The sequence below is a fragment of the Vigna unguiculata genome, chromosome 11 (assembly GCF_037176805.1).
Source record: "Vigna unguiculata cultivar grain cowpea cultivar isolate G323 ecotype 2 chromosome 11, ASM3717680v1, whole genome shotgun sequence".
In the NCBI taxonomy this organism is placed as follows: domain Eukaryota; kingdom Viridiplantae; phylum Streptophyta; class Magnoliopsida; order Fabales; family Fabaceae; genus Vigna; species Vigna unguiculata.
Window position 1 is genome coordinate 1,444,975 of NC_140802.1, and position 17,212 is coordinate 1,462,186.

The 17,212-nt window shown below is 37.2% G+C and overlaps 2 protein-coding genes across 2 annotated transcripts; both read right to left on the bottom strand.

Moving 5' to 3' along the window:
- On the bottom strand, window positions 1-2,263 carry LOC114169073 (Pentatricopeptide repeat (PPR) superfamily protein). Its single transcript, XM_028054092.2, has one exon. The coding sequence runs from the start codon at window positions 2,098-2,100 to the stop codon at window positions 46-48; it is 2,055 nt and encodes a 684-aa protein (XP_027909893.1). The 5' UTR covers window positions 2,101-2,263; the 3' UTR covers window positions 1-45.
- Window positions 2,264-2,532: 269 nt separating this feature from the next.
- LOC114168744 (2-oxoglutarate (2OG) and Fe(II)-dependent oxygenase superfamily protein) lies at window positions 2,533-6,486 on the bottom strand. Its single transcript, XM_028053656.1, has 7 exons — window positions 6,160-6,486; window positions 4,656-4,829; window positions 4,489-4,581; window positions 4,348-4,416; window positions 3,397-3,603; window positions 2,955-3,080; window positions 2,533-2,850 (listed from the first exon to the last, which is right to left on the bottom strand). The coding sequence occupies exons 1-7, from the start codon at window positions 6,382-6,384 to the stop codon at window positions 2,704-2,706; spliced, it is 1,041 nt and encodes a 346-aa protein (XP_027909457.1). The 5' UTR covers window positions 6,385-6,486; the 3' UTR covers window positions 2,533-2,703.
- Between the last annotated feature and the right edge of the window lie 10,726 nt (window positions 6,487-17,212).

Consider the following 17,212-nt stretch of genomic DNA (forward strand, 5'->3'; position numbering starts at 1 on the left):
AATTCAAAATGTCTCTTCACATCTCAGAATAAATATATAATTTTTTTACCAATAATCCCGACAAGAGCATGATCCTTCACTGAAATGATGAAATCTATTATTATCTCTAATAACAATCTCTCTCTCTGTAACTTTTGAAACAAGTTTTATAGCTTCATGACAATCACCGCATACACGAAGGTTTTTAACAACACGAATCACATCTTTGACACTGGTACTGATCAGTGCAAACGCAACTGCTAACTTCTCACTATGACAGCCCAGGAAGTACTCCTTCTCCTCCTCTTCTACATCAAAGAGCACAAACTCAGTGGTTGGACTATAGCCAGCTTCTCTCAAGTCCTTAAATAAACTTTCAAGTTTTTCATATATCTTGTGTGTTAAAGGATGGGAAGTGTCTCCTACACGGAATTCGTGAACAACCCCATCAACTTCAACCCAACTACACCCAGGTAATTTCTGCATCCCTTTCTCACTCAAACTTGACCTGATTTTTTCTGCTTCATCCCATCGACGGCTCGCTGAATATATATTCGATAAGAGAACATAATGTCCTGAATTCCACGGTTCTAACTCAATGAGCTGCATCAACACTTGTTCAGCCAATTGGGTATCCTTGTGTAACCTACATCCTCCCAACAGTGCTCCCCAAACAATAGCATTCGCCTTCATCGGCATACTCTTGATCAAATCCCGTGCCTCAACCAACAAACCTGCACGAGCCAAAAGATCCACCATGCATCCATAATGCTCTATAGTAGGAGTCACATCAAAAACACAACTCATGTGACTAAAATAACGCCGACCATCATCAACCAAACCAGCATGAGTACACCCACAGAGCAAACCAACAAAAGTGTTCCCATCAGGCTGCATTCCAACCTTTCCCATTTGGCTGAACACCCCAAAGGCAGCCCCAACATGTCCACACATAGCCAGCCCAGAAATAACAGCATTGAACACCACACGATCCTTCCTCCTCATACTCTTAAAAACCTCCACTGCCCGCCCCACACTTCCACATTTGGCATAGAAGTCAATCAATGCAGTACCCAACACAGGATTACACAGGAACTCATCGCCATCTACCAAACCCCTAGCCCAATCCCCCAACTCCAACGCCCCCAGCCTCGCACATGCAGAAAGAAACCCCACCATGGCATAACAATCCGGCCTCACATTCTCCTTCTGCATCTCGAAAAACACCTCAAGCGCTTTCTTTGGCATCCCATTAGCAGCATACCCCTGAATCAAGGCACTCCAACACACAACATCCCTCTCCACCATCCCATCAAACACTCTCTGTGCTTCCTCCATACTCCCGCACTTCGTGTACATATCAACCAAAGAGGTTGCCACAAACACATTCCCACAAAACCCATTCTCCCTCATATACCCATCAATCCACCGTCCACTAGCCAAGTCCCCCGTTCTCGAACACGCATATAAAACCCGAACCAACGTAAAATTATCCGGCCTCACACCCATTTCCAGCAATCCTCTAAACAACCCAACAGCCTCCTCACAATAACCAAACTCAATGTACCCACAAATGATGGCAGTCCAAGACACAACATTCTTGTCAGGAATTTCATCAAACACCCCGCGAGCATGACTCAAAAACCCGTTTTTGGAGTAGAAACAAACGAGGCCGGTGTTAACAAACACGTCCCTTTCGAACCCGGTTTTGATAACGAGAGAGTGAAGGGTGAGACCCAGGTGGGTGTTTTTGAGCCTGGCGCAGGCTTTGAGGACGAAGGGGAAGGTGAAGTTGTCGGGGACAACGGTGCTGCGCTGGCGCATAGAAGCGTATAGCGAAACGGCGTCGTGAAAGGCATCGTTGGAGACGAGGCCGCGGATGACTGCGTTGTAGAGGAAGATGTTGGGGTGCGGCGTTTGGGCGAAAACGACGGTGGCGTATTGCGTGGCGCGGAGGTTGAGGGAAGTGCGCAAGAGGGTGTTGATGAGAAAGGTGTCGTGGTTGAGACCAAGTCGGAGAAGGCGACAATGGCATTGCTTCACTTTCTGCAACGACCGACAGCCAGAAACCAAACACTTCTTTAGCTCCGAGGCCACGTTCATGTTCATGGTCGTGTTCATTTTCGGTTCTGCATGCGTTCACGTAGTTCTTTTGTTTTATCTTTTTTTAAGATTTTAGTAAATTAACTCTTAAAAACTTGAAAAAAAAAAGTAATTTTGTGTGTAACCTATGCGTGTCTTTTTTTCTTCTTAAAATTTTAGTCGGATATATTCTTTTATTCTTCAATTTTAATTTGAACAAATGTCAATATTTTGTCATTATTATTTTACAATTTAGATCTTTTTTTTTCACTCAAGGAACATGAAATTGTGAATATTTTGCTTGGGCAGAGACCAGTAAAATAGTTTTAGTTTAAGAACCACTTCAGGAAGAAGACAATTCTTAAATGATGAAAATGGTGATTTGATCTTATATATCTAGTTAGTGGCACTTCACAAAGGAAAAATAAAACAATGATATGATTGTAAATAAAGAGATAAAATGCTGAGGCATGTATAAACGTTTCATGTGTATTGAAATTAATCAGTCACATTGTTCCATTTCTTGGGAAAAAAATGAAACTACAATTTTCAGTTTCTTGCGCCAAAAAAAGCTGTGTGAATGTGATCCAGTTTAAGAAAAATGTATTGAACTTTCCATTACGATCTCTACAGTGAAAGTTTTCAGTTGTTTCCCTTGAGATTGATCACTGCAAGCTCTTGTTCAACATATTCTCCTGCACACATAGGTGGATATTTGCTTGCAAGTGGCAACTCTGCAAAATGTCCCAATGGCTTCAGAACTGCATCTGATGCTATGTGAGCAAACAACTACACGCACACACAAATTTATCATCAATATAACTCTGACAAGTCAATTTTATGAAGCTTTTTTTTTTCCTAGTTTGAAAAATAATCATCCATTCCTCACTCACCGTTGAAGAGACTCTCCATAAGCTACGATTCTGCTCTTGTGCTAAAGTAATTGCATCAACTGTCCTCTTTGTGGCAACAACTTCATGCATGCCAGCTATGCAATCCCCTCCGGTTAACCACTCTATCTGTATTTTGAAGCAACAAAAATAGAAAACACACAGAAGAACACATAATGCAGAGTCAATCGTACTTATCATAGAGGACTTTCAAATTTTGATCTCAAAAGGAATTTGAAATCATGAGACAACTAAAAATGCTGAACTGGACAATCTAAAAAAAAGAAAAGACAGAATAGACAGAATTAGAAAGCTTGTAAGGTTATTCCATCAAAAATGCAGGAAATATGAGAGGATAAGGAATCAAGTACATGTTCAAGCTGCAATATAAACTATAACTTCCTTCTCATGAAAATATCAGCAAAATTTAGTAATTTTGAATTACCTGTTTTCCTGTCTGAATAAGAAGACATCCTATTGGAACCTTTACTTCAACTTTTTGTCCATTTCTTAACCAGATGTTTAAACCAGGAAATCTGCTTCTACCATGAATAGTTAGGAAGTTAAGATCATAGTGATATCCTGCAAAAACTGTTCCCTCCTGGCCATATTTTTCAAGGTCACTACCGGTTGGAGCTAACAGGTGTGGGCCCTAGTACATGGTAAAGAGAGAAAATACGTTATACAATCACTATCGTTCAATTCTACTTGTAATTACTTGAACTATGAAAGTAAGAATATGATTTAGCTTATCATTCTATTCTACTTGTTCATAATGCTAAAAGGGTATTGGCCAATAAAATGTATTATTACAAAATATTTGACATTTTTAGCCAATAAAATTAAGTTAACAAAGATGCTCCTTTTGTTATTAAAGTAACAGAAGTGGCAGTCCAGTGCATAAAGCACCAGTGTAGTGAAGGCTAGCGTTCTATTGAACTGGAAAAGTAAGGGACTGATAGTTTTGAACCAGCTAAGAGTGAGAAAATTTATCAAAGAACTTGTGCTTTCCGTTTATACAAAAGAGATTTGTGCAATATATCTGTGGCACATGTAGGCCATCCTGTTCCTTTTGAATGTATCAAAGAATACATGTCTTGCTGGATACAAATATAATTTTAAACAAGAAAAAGTATCAAAATGTGATAGTAAGTACATCAAATGAAAAAAAGGTTGCAATTCTGACAATAAAATTGTGACAGAAACTGGGTAACCTTTACTTTCATGTTGAGAAATGGACAATACTAACATAAGATGCTTATGATGATGCACTGTGTCAAAAGAAAATGCCTGTTATCAATGACATGAAAGTGTGAATTTGTGTCTTGTCACGAGATATAAGTTTTTTTGCCTAATTATAGGTAACAAATCGCCATGAAGCAGTAGATGTACTTACCAGCTTCATAAGAGAAGTGAATGCATCCTTTGGAAGACCAAATCCAATAGCTGCCATTTCAGCAACAACCTAAGGAACAAATATGCACATTTAGATCACATATAAGAAATAACATGAAAAAACCAAATAATAATGACTGACTTCAATTGCTGCTATCATTTTGTATCCCCAAGAATCCATAGTTTCTTTCCATTCAGAGAAACCTTCTGGTATTACTGGCTCAGCATTCAGTTCCTGTATAATTTAGATGAACATTAGAACTAAGAACAAGGTATCATCTTTATAGATAAGAATGAGAAGCAAAAGACCTGAAAACGGGTAATTGAGGGTCGAGGACCGATCCTCCAAAAGTATCGCCATTTGAGATCTGGCCCAACAGGAGTGTGAGGCTGGTGTTCTTTAGGCATTGCTTTTAGTTTTTCTTGCATCTCTTCATCAACCAAGCTTCTTGGAACTTCAACTCTCTCTGGTGTAACCCCAACCTGTTGCACCCATTTGAAGCACCATTTAGCATTACCATTACTTAAGCATATTTTTTTGCCAACAAAATTGTCTGGATGAGATCACAAAAACTACCATAAAATGATCCACAAGCCACAGAACAAAAGGAAGACCCTAACCACTGATGGTCCTTGTTCTGTTTCCAAAAAGGATGCTTGTATTTACCATTTTCACTGTTTGTAAAATCTCCACAATTTGGTCCAAGAATAAAGGACCTCAAGCCAAAACAATCTAGAACAGCCCCATATTCTACAACTAAATTCTCGTCCAAAACGATAAATCATATTGAAGAGAAAAAAAAATTCAGACACAAGTATATCCATCTACCACAGATAAACCTCAATTACCAGATAATATTTACAGGGTAAAAAACAATGCAAACTCTTAAAATCTTGGCAATTCCAGGAAGAAAATGAACCTAACTCAACAAAAATTACATAGATAAAAAGAAAGAAGAAAACTCAAAATTAGTCACCAAAACCATATATCTTATTAACTTGAATCACTAGATTCATAAAATCTCCCCTCCATTCCCAACTGCATAAAAAGAGGTTCCATTCAGCTCATTATGATAAAGAGGCAAACAAAATGAAATAGAGAAGTTTGAAAAAGAAGGATAATTCCAAAAATGTAAGAATAAATCAAGAGTTTTATAGAAGCAGAGACTAAAGCATTAGACACTTGTGGTCTCAACCGTGCGATAAAGGGATTCAGGGATTCAGCAGTGCGATAAGGGGATTGGATTTGATTCTTCCAAAGAAAACAAGAGTATTAGGCCAAATTCTGATTCCAACACATTCTTGATTCATTGCCCACATCTATGTAATATCAACAATTGATTTACTCAACACGACATAGTTAACAAAGAAAACCATTACGTAATATTCCAACATATTCATTGTTCATGATTTGTTATGCAGGTCAGCCTAATGTCAACAACTGATCAAGATTATTTATTCTATCTTTACTCGATCGAAAGCCAGCCACCCCGCCACACCACAGAAGGGGATATGATATAATTGACAAGAAAAACATTGTGTAATATTCCAATAAAGTACCAACTATCACCTTCATGGCCTGTCTAGTAGAACTGAATAAAGCTTAAATCCAAACTTCTTGTATGATGGAATTAAAGTTGAAAGATTTCATAAAGAAAATTTCCTTCTTCATTTCAGCACTCTGGAATTTACTCAATAAGGTTTACTTTACAATGATGAAAAATTCAGCACACCCCAGAAGGGGAAGAAACGTCAATAGCTCCAAATTGGATTGAAAGAAAGAATCTTTAATAGAAAAAAAACGACCCTTCACCTGGTAATGCAAGTGGGGTCTCTCATGGAGGAGTTTGAAGTGGTGGGGTTGGGAGAAGTAGCGTTCCATCATGTCAATGAAGCGATCGTTGTCTTGAACGGTGCAGCGAGGATCCTGCACGAGCAACGCGCCGGTCTCCCTGAGCGTGCGGCTGACCTCGGCACAGAGGTGTGGGTCCCACTTGCCGGAGAGACAGGGAGAGAGATCTATGACGGGAAGATCCATTGACGTTGGAGATGGCGGGAGAGTGAAGAAATTTCGACTGCAATGGTGACTACAGAAGCTGCCTATTTATACTCTTTTTGTTTTCACAGAGAGAGAATTATTTTGAACCATTTCAGAGAAAGAAAATTATGTCAAAGGTTTTTCTTATGAATAATTTGAGTAGGGAAATTATACTTTTATAAAATTTTATTCGGGTTGACAAACAATTAATTTTTAGTAAAAACAATTCTAAAATTTTATTACTTTACTTTTATAATTTCTATAAAAAAGATTATTTAATAAATTTGTTAATTTGTCCAAAAAATATTTTTTATTTGAGAAACAAAAACATCTATCCATATTCTGATAAGAAGGAAAACACTTTTTTTTTTCTTAGTTTGGTTTATAAAAATATGGAAAAAAAAATTAGGAAATCTATTTAATTTTTTTCCTTCAATTTTTCTATTTTTTTTCTCATTTTTCATTTTTCTCTTTGGACCAATCATATCTTTGCTTTATCTAGTACAAAGAGAATTTATCACATAAACCCCGTAGATTTATGACATCTGTATAAAGTAAAAAAGTCATGGAATTAATTATATATTTTATGTTTTATGACATTTAATTCATAATCTGCACAATTAATATTGATCACCTATATGCAGGACTGAACAAGTAATATATTTTAATCAATATCTCTTATTTTCTCCAATATGCATAATTAATATTGATGCATGTTTTCATTTATTGCTTTGTTTGTATGGTCATAAAATTTATATATGTCATAAAATATTTCCAAAATATCATGAAAGAAAACAATTACTGTCTATTTGAAAATTTATTGGTTGCTCTTATAGATTTTTTTTTAATTGTGACTATATTTACATTATACATTACATTATGTATAATTAAAATTTATAATTTAGAAGAATTTAGGATGATGTTTAATTACGTGTGTAATGTAACTCGAGAAAATGGGTCATGTGAAGCTTATTCATATCATAATCATTTTAGAATATATAATAACTTCCATTGAAAATGAGCACCTCATTGTATAATATATTTTATATTTTACTCAAGAAATTCGCATCATTTCACTACAATAATATATTAATACTACTTAGCGCGTAATAAAAAAAAAACTTAAGAACTAGAATTTAAAGATTCTGTTGTGCTAACTAAAGAGAAGATCGAATCATAACAACTAAAACAATAACATATTATAAATAAATAAATATATATATATATATATATATATATATATATTTTGATGATGATGATGAGTTAAGTAAAAGTGTTATTAAAAAAACCTAAGTTTGTTTGACCTTAGAATGTGACTAAGTTAAATAAATAATTAATGATAATTTAATTATATACAAATTAGATCAATAAAGGAGGTATTAGTTAGACATTTTATTTGGAGATGTTGAGGTCAATTAGATTAAAATTAATATTGATGGTGTTATAAGAAATCAAATATACATAAGAAATCAATATTATTTCAAATTACAATAATATGATGAGTCTCTTATGGGTATAGTGAAATTTAAGTCAAATATACATAAGAAATCAATATTATTTCAAATTACAATAAGTTTATAAGAAATTAGTATTGTTTCGAGAACAAGACTCTTTAAATCAACTAAATCTGTATATCCATATATGGTATATGCTAAGGATTATGAGACTTGATTGGAACACTAGACCAGATGTCTCTACATCTTGTGTTGATGAGGTATGATGATCAAGAACAAGAACACAATACATATATAATCAAGTGTACTACAGAGAGAGATTAGAAGTTACATTCAATCCCAATTATGGAGGATTTAACTGCTCATGATGATGAATACAATAATAACTTGGAGTAGCTTTCCTCCTTCCATAACTTTATAAGAATATACAACAAGAACTAAAGCTATCTAGGGAGTTTCTCTCTCTAAAACTAATGTACAAAATCAACATATTAATCTCAGGGACATGCCTTGTATTTATAGAGATTTGAGTGTTGCTCTAGCTTCCATCTTTGAAGTTTAGCCATGGAGGTTTCCTTCATGAGTGGATTTCTTCCCAAGCTTAGGCAATCAACTTTGGAGGTCAACAATGGAGGTTTCCCTCCCATAGAGGTTTTCCTTTGACGCTCAACTTCAAACCTAGAGCTTGATGTTTCCATGCGATGAATGTTTCTTAAATTGTGGCTTAGCACCAAATTCACCGCTCAACCGTAGACTTAAATTTTACTTTTCTTAGTTCATCTTTCTGGCTTGAGCTGCAACTTTTGGGGCTTAGCACCAACTTTGTAATTTCCTTCATTTTACCTGCAAAAACAACACAAATGTATTAAATTCCACTTTTTATGATTTTTCATCATCACATTTTGTATCTATATGCAATTAAGGCCATTTTGATGATTTTTACATTGATTTAATGCAAGATAAGCGTCTAAATGTTATGTAAATTAACTAATACTAGACACTTATCAACATGCCCCAACTTTAGCTCTTTGCTTGTCCCTAAGCAAAGATTGAAATAGTTCCACATAATGGCTTCAAAAGATTTGATTGTGGTTGGTTTAGGAATTTATAATTCACACTTACAAAAAAAAGCTAAGAGAAATGCAATCAAGAACTTGAATTGGAACCAATGTAATCAATTAAGACACAATGTAGTTCAGTTATCATAGCTAAAGATCAAACACAGGCTCTCTCAAATGATTTTATGTTTAAGTGCAGAATTGCATCCTTTCAAGTGTTCAAAGTGTATGCTTTCTTAACATCTTTTGCAATTGTCCACTTGACTTTATATTTTCATTCCTAACAGCCATGTACACATGATTGGCAAAGATCACTGAGGTCTTTTGGGCTTGTAATGTGGTTGGGCTATAAAAGAACTTTGTTTTACAAGACAAGCAAGACTCGCTTTGTTTCAAAAGGCTATTTTTCAACACGAAACTTGCCTTGATCCTTCCTATGCCAATAATTCTTAATAACCATAAGAAATTTAACAAAAAACTTGTGGCTCAATCACTTAAGTTCTTTCTTTACTACTACTGTATATATACTTAGTCTTTGCAATCATATACATAAGTTTGATTTTTTTTTATCCAATATGGTATAGCGAGCCCAATTCTTTAAGCTTGATCCACCATGTTTTTATTTTTTTTAAACCCCTTGTTAAGTGTGAGCCTATAAGATGTTTGATGAACTAATTACACCTAAATTGTCTAGGTCTGCATCAACTCCTATTGTCATTCAATCTGAGAGTGCTTTCACTTATGCAATCACTCTTATTGAAACCAATTATGACATATGGTCACAAATAATGGAAATGCATACTGTAAAGAGTGAGAAACTCTCATATATTTAAGGCAAGGAGAAGCAACATGTAGAAAAAGATCCTGGTTATGAAAAATGGTATGCAAAGAAGGAAAAAGTGAAGAAGTGGTTGTTGTTATCCATGAGCTTATAAATTATGAAACATTACTTACGCTTAGCCACTACACATGAAATTTGGACTGCATTATCTAAGGCATTCTACAATAAAGATGACAAGTTACAAGTCTTTACTTCAAAGCAAAAAGGCCTTTACTGCCAAACAAAGTGGTGGGTCAATCCTGGAGTATTATGGAGAATTGATAGAAATTTTCCAAGAATTAGATCATCGTGATAAGGTGGTGATGAAAGATCCTGGAGATGTTACAACTTACAAGAAATTTGTTGGACGACTAAAGGTGCATATATTTCTTACTAGTTTAGATGATGAGTTTGAACAAATTCGTGGAGAGATTTTATGCAAAGAACATGTCCCAAACTTAGAGAATTTTTATGCATTGACTTTCAATAGGCAATACGTCGAGCAACTTTGAAAGGTGAATCTGGAAGCTCTGACAACATAACAATCGAAATCGAAATTGGCATGGTTAAACAAAAGAGAATCACCTTTAAGCTAACTCAAATACAGATAAGTCTAAGTTTAAATGTACTCATTACTCGTTGTTTTGAACTTAATGGATATCCAAAATGGTGCGATCATAGTTGGGATCAACGAAGAAAAAAAATTCCAATGGTAGTGACTGTAAAGGCAAAGATCATAGATGATACCTCTAAGGAGTCCACTACACTATGGCAACTAGAAGTAATGGTGGTGAGTTTTCTATACCTATTACTAATAGGACGTAGATAATTGATTCAGATGCTACTAATCATATGAGTTTTGATTCTAGACAAATTTCATTAATGAAACCCTCCTCAAAAGAATTGATTTCCACTGCTAATGGTAACACAACCTTTGTTATTGAAAAATGACCCTTGACTCTTACTAATAATTTGACTTTTGATTTTGTTTTAGGTATTCCATCTCCAGAATATAACCCTCTGTCTTTCTCAAATCACTAAAACCTTAGACTGTATTGTTATTTTTTGGCTTAATTTTTGTTTAAGGACATTCAAACCAGACAAACGATTGGTTATGGTGTTAAACAAAGGAGACTATACTAATTGGACTTGTTGTTAGCATATTTTAGGAAGTTAAAAGGGGTTGTGAAGAGTTCTACCAAACAAGAAGAAAAAAACTAAAATGACATTGTTAGTCGAAAACAATAAGTATATTAGTCGCACGTAACAAGTAATAAATATCGTTCTCTCCACGGGGGCTTGTGAAACACATGATAACTCTCATAATTCACAACTCAATTAGACAACAAAACTCACAAAAACATAAATAAACTCTTTTTGTACTCTTTTCAAACAATTGGTGTGCAACAAAGATTCAAAATAGAGCATATACAATTGTCAAGACTATATTTCTTCACTTCTTTTTCATGCATTCACAAACATCACAATTCCATATTCAAGTCAAAATCAACACATAAGATTACTCAAATCCTACTTCTAGTGACTTTGACCTATGATAACTCATCAAGTTCCAATTCCTTGAATCCTTAGCAAGCAACCATGCATTAAGTTCAAGAGTCTTAATATTATTAAGGAAACATGTTCTATCCTTAGATACAAGCTCCATTAGTAATCAATTTTAGTTATAGGTTCAAAAAACATTTTCCAACACCTCAAGAATCACAAACAAGCTATGGGTAAACAAGCCACAACAAGCATTAAATACAGAAATCAAATACCAACTTGAATTGGAAAATTATATATATATATATATATATATATATATATATATATATATATATATATATATATATATATATATATATATATATATATATATATATATATATATATATATATATATATATATATATATATATATATATTAACAACACAAGTTACACAAGAATTTAGTTCATTGCATCTAATCTCAACAAATAAGTTTAGTTTTTCATAGTGCATAACATAGGGTTTACAAATAGAAGAGCTGTGGAAGAAATAAAAATCAAAGAGAAGACGCAAAACACTCTCCCCTACGATTCTTAGCAGCTACTTCATGCTTCAATTGTGCCACCCCTTTGCATCAACATCTCCAATTTGTAGATCATCTCCCTCATCAATCCCAAAATGGAGAAAACACCATGGATGGATATTAAAGACCTAAGGAGGAGTGAGAGAGCTTCCCAGCACCTCAAACAACCTCCAAGGACCTCTCTCAGTTGCTCTAGGTGGAGAGAAATCGTGGGAGGGAGATAATGCCCCAAAGCTTCGTAAGAAACATGTTTAAATATCAATTTTTGACACATCAACGTCGTTGTCGATTTCATCTCAGCATAGTCAAGCGCTATAAGATAAAATACGTAACAATAGTTTTTGTGAAGCCAACGCCCAACACCATTAGCGAGCACCCAACCACCATAACCACCGCCCAACCCTCTAATGCTCTGCAACTAAATTTTGTCTCTAACTTTGTAGTGTTGGGTGCGATTCCTTGGCGCTTGATGTGCTATTTGCCTTAAAATCAATCTTTTGTTGTCCAAAACATGTTTCCTTGAGTTCTTGCTTGTTTTTCTGCACTAGATTTGTTCCCTATTCATTTCTTTAACACACTTAAAAGAGATATTAGAACCTAAATAAACATAAAACAACTAAAACACAAAACAATACAAAATACATTAAACTTGAGGATAAAACAAGATAAAAACTAGAACAACAAGCATGGAACAACTAAAGCACAAAACAATACAAAACACACTAAACTTGATAAAATAAGATAAAAACTATGAAATAGTTGATTTATTCATGACAATAAACACACAAAAATAGATAAAAATTAATAACTATATTACTTTTAATATTTATTGAATCACTTTTTTATTTTATTATATACTTTAAAATAAAAAGTTTGTAACATCCCGATTTAATAGTTTTTACGCTACTAAACAAAACATTATATTATGATTAATAAAAGCACATAGTAGGAATACGCTGATCTATAAAGTATCAATACAGTCATCCAAAACAACCATATTTGCACAAGCTATATATATATATATATATATATATATATATATATATATATATATATATATATATATATATATATATATATATATATATATATATATATATATATATATATATATATATATACTGCCTACATTAAGAAAGGGTTAACAAAACACCCAACGTTCAAGCAGAACATGGAATAAATACTACTGCTAGATCTCTCACGCCACAGATCAACTCCTATCCAAGAGTGGTGTGTATTCACCTGTACTTTTATCTGCTCACACCAAATTTAGGCGATCATTGCAAAAGGGAAAACACACAAAGAGAACAAACATAAGCAAAAAGGGTAAGCTAACTTGATTAAGAGAAATCATGCAATTCAATAATAAATATCAATCAGGGGCTTATCACATTTCTCAGAATTATTTAAACCACCACAACCACAATACATGTGCATGACTCTAGACTCAATATCCAGATTATGTAAAAGACATTGGAGCTCTTAGTGGCTTGCACCTGTGACAGTTCCCAAACTCTGCAGAGTTTGGGCACAAGGGGTTATCACCCAATCACTCCTAGGGTAAGTCCCCTTCGCGTCTATGACTGATTGGGTCCATAGACTAGGACCTCATGCTACTCCTTCCGACATAATCCATTATACTCTACATGAGTCTTAATGGTTATTGAAGCGTCAGGATACCACCAAAACTGAGTCCTTATGCCCTTACATTCACTAAAACATTCCTTTTAGAATTTTCCTTGAAATCCTAATTCAATCACATTTTCTAATAACCAACTCCATACAATTCCACCATATATACTATCAGTCATAACAACCCAAGCATAGAATGAACAAACATCACATCATTTCAATTAGTATGGCTTCATTCATTTAAAACAGAGAAATAAACTAAATTCTGCAGTGGAACTCGCTCAAGCTAGAAGATCTTGCCTAGACGAAAGGGTTGTCTCGCTTAGATGGGTCACTCTCGCCTCAGCGAGGCCCCAAAAAGAGATTAACTCCAAAACTGAGCGAATTCTCGCTCAGGCTAAGTTGTTTCGCTTAGACGAGAGTGACTCTCGCTTAAGCGAGACCAGCTCGCCTAGGCGAGACCTCGCGCGTAATAGGGGTGAATTTTTGGTATTTTCGCTCAGGCGAGAGTTGCTCGCCTGGGCGAAATTATTAGAATTCCAATCTGTTTTCACATGCAGAGCCACAAAATTCATACCGAAATCTCAATTCAACACAAACAAGTGATCCAAATCATAAATCAAACACGAAATCATGCAACCCAAGTTTGCCAGGACAATTTCTATACGAAATTTGAGCAAAAGGTTAGCTTCCCTTACCTTAGCAATCACCAACTAGCAAGAACACTTTCAACAATGGGGCACCTCAATTGCACAACCTAAGGAACTGGAATGCATAAACTCAGAGTGAGGATAGGACCCTAATTCGATTTGGTAAGAATGGAGCTCCAGAAATTTCAAAATTTGAAGAGAATTGAGGAAATTGAAATTGACTTACTTGGAGGAGAGGGAGACTCAACTGGGAGAAGGATTTATGTTCTGGTTCCAGGTTCGTTTGCTGTAACAGAAATGGAGGATGGATCATAATGGAAGTTCAAGTTTTCTGGTTAGAGAGAAGGTAGTGAAAATAGAAGGAGAGAAAATGTAGAGTGAAAGTGGAGTGTGTTGTTCTGTGAAATTGGTAGTAGAGAGAAAGAGAGTATAAGGAAAAGGAAAATGGGGGTCTCACATTCTCCCCAACAATAAAAATTTTCGTCCCAAAATTTGAGGCTTACCCGAGAATAGGTGTGGATATGAATTTTTCACCTCATCTTCTAATTCCCAAGTGGAATCACCCGTTCTCTTGTCCTAGATGACCTGCACTAGACTGATGGACTTCCCCTGAGTTGTCTTGTCTGGATATCGCCAAGACAACCAGGCTGAACCTCTACTGAAAGATCTCCTTTAATCTGCTAGTCTTCCATCTCAAGCACATGAGAGGGGTCTGAGTGGAGGTTGGCCAACTGAGGAGGCAGGGTGATCTCATAAGCCACTGGTCCAATTCTTCTCAAGATCTTGTATGGACCAATGAATTTATGAGACAACTTCCTCGAGCGAATTGCCCTTCCCACACCAGTAGTCGGGGTAATTCTCAAGAAGACATGGTCCCCAGGTGCAAACTCCAAAGGTCTTCTCCTCTGATCAGCATAAGATTTTTTTCTACTCTGGGATGCTTTCATTATTTCTTGTATAAGCTTGACCTTCTTAGTAGTTTGCCTCAACAACTTTGTCCCACCACCACTGATTCCCCATCTTGGTACCAACACAAGGGCGTCCTGCATCTCCTGCCATAGAGAGCCTCATATGGCGTCATGCCAATGCTTGCATGGAAGTTGTTATTATAGGTAAACTCCACCAAAGGCACGACCTCATCCCAAGCACCCAGATGATCCAGCACACATGTCCGCAAGAGATCCTCAAGTGACTGGATCGTTCTCTTGGACTGACCATTAGTCTAGGGGTGATAAGCTGAGCTCATAATCAATCTGCTACCCAAGGCACCCTGCAACGTCTGCTAGAAACGGGAGGTGAATCGTGGATCTCTATCAGAGACTATGCTCGACGACACTCCATGCAACCTCACGATCTCACTGATATACAACTGCGCCAACTTTGCCATGGACATCCTCAAGTTCATTGCTAGGAAGTGGGCACTCTTGGTCAGACGGTCTACTATAACCCATATGGCATCGTGGCTCCTCACGGTCCGTGGCAAATGGGTAACAAAATCCATAGCAATGCTATCTCGTTTCCATTATGATATCTCCAACTGTTGCAGCACCCCTCCAGGTCTCTGATGCTCTGCCTTGGCCTTCTGACAGGTCAAGCAGGATGACACATACCGAACAACATCTTGTTTCATGCCCGACCACCAGAAAGATTCTTTCAGATCATGATACATTCTAGTCATGTCTGGGTGCATGTTAAAATGACTTTTGTGCCCCTCCTCAAGAATCATGCCCTTCACCTTTGTATCCTCAGGTATGCAGACTCTGCCTTTGAACCTTAACACCCCATCGCCTCCTATCACAAAGTCCTTGGCTTTCTCAGTGCCAAGCAACTCTACTGTTCTTTGCAGCTTGGGATCAGATAGTTGCCTCTCCTTTATCAGGCCGAGGAAATCACTAGACACAGTTAGATGATTGCATCTAATAACACCTTCACCTAAAGCCACCTGTAATTGCATGTCTTTGAACTGTTCCACCAAGTCTAACTCCCTGACCATCATATGAGATGCGTGAACTGCTTTTCTGCTTAAGGCATCAGCCACGACATTTGCCTTCCCCAGATGATACAACAACTCGAAGTCGAAGTCTTTCAAGAACTCCATCCACAGACACAGACACAAACACAACCCACACACCCACACATCCATCCACCCATCCACCCACCCACACACACACACATACACACGCACATACACGCGCACACAGACACACACACACACAAAAACAAACACCCACCCACCCCACACACACACGCACACACATACATACCCACCCCCCCACACACACACCAATGCACACACACCCCTCCCCCCACATACACACACCCACTCACCCCACACACACACCCACCCACCCACACACACCCACCCAAAGACACACTCCCACCCATCCTCCCCCCAACACACACACACACACACACACACACCAACATACACACATACACACCCACACCCTACACAAACACACACACACACAGACACACACACAGACACACACACACACACAGACGCACACACACATGCGCGCACACACGCACTCAAACCAAGCCATCCCCCCACACGCATACACACACCCTCACCGACTCCTCACACACACCCACTGACCTACCCCACCCACACACACCCACCCACCCTCACACATGCACACGCACCGATCCACCCCCCATACACACATAGACACACACACACGAACACACACACACACATATGCACATAGACACGCACACAAGCAAACACGCACAGACCCCTCTCTCTCACACACACACACGCATACACACACGCACACACACACACACGTACACACCAATGCAAACACACACACACACATGCACACACAATGGCACTCAAACACACACACCCTCACCCACTCCATACACCCACTGACCCACCCCACACACACACACACACCCCCCCACACACACACCCACCTACCCACCCATCCACACACACAGATACACACACACACGCATACACACAGCCACCCACACACACAAACACACACAAACACACACAAACGCACACACACACACATGCACACACACACACACGCACATGCCCATACATAGCCACCCACCCCCACACGCACACACACGACCACCCACCCCACACACACACACACTGACCCACCCTACACACATGCACACACACC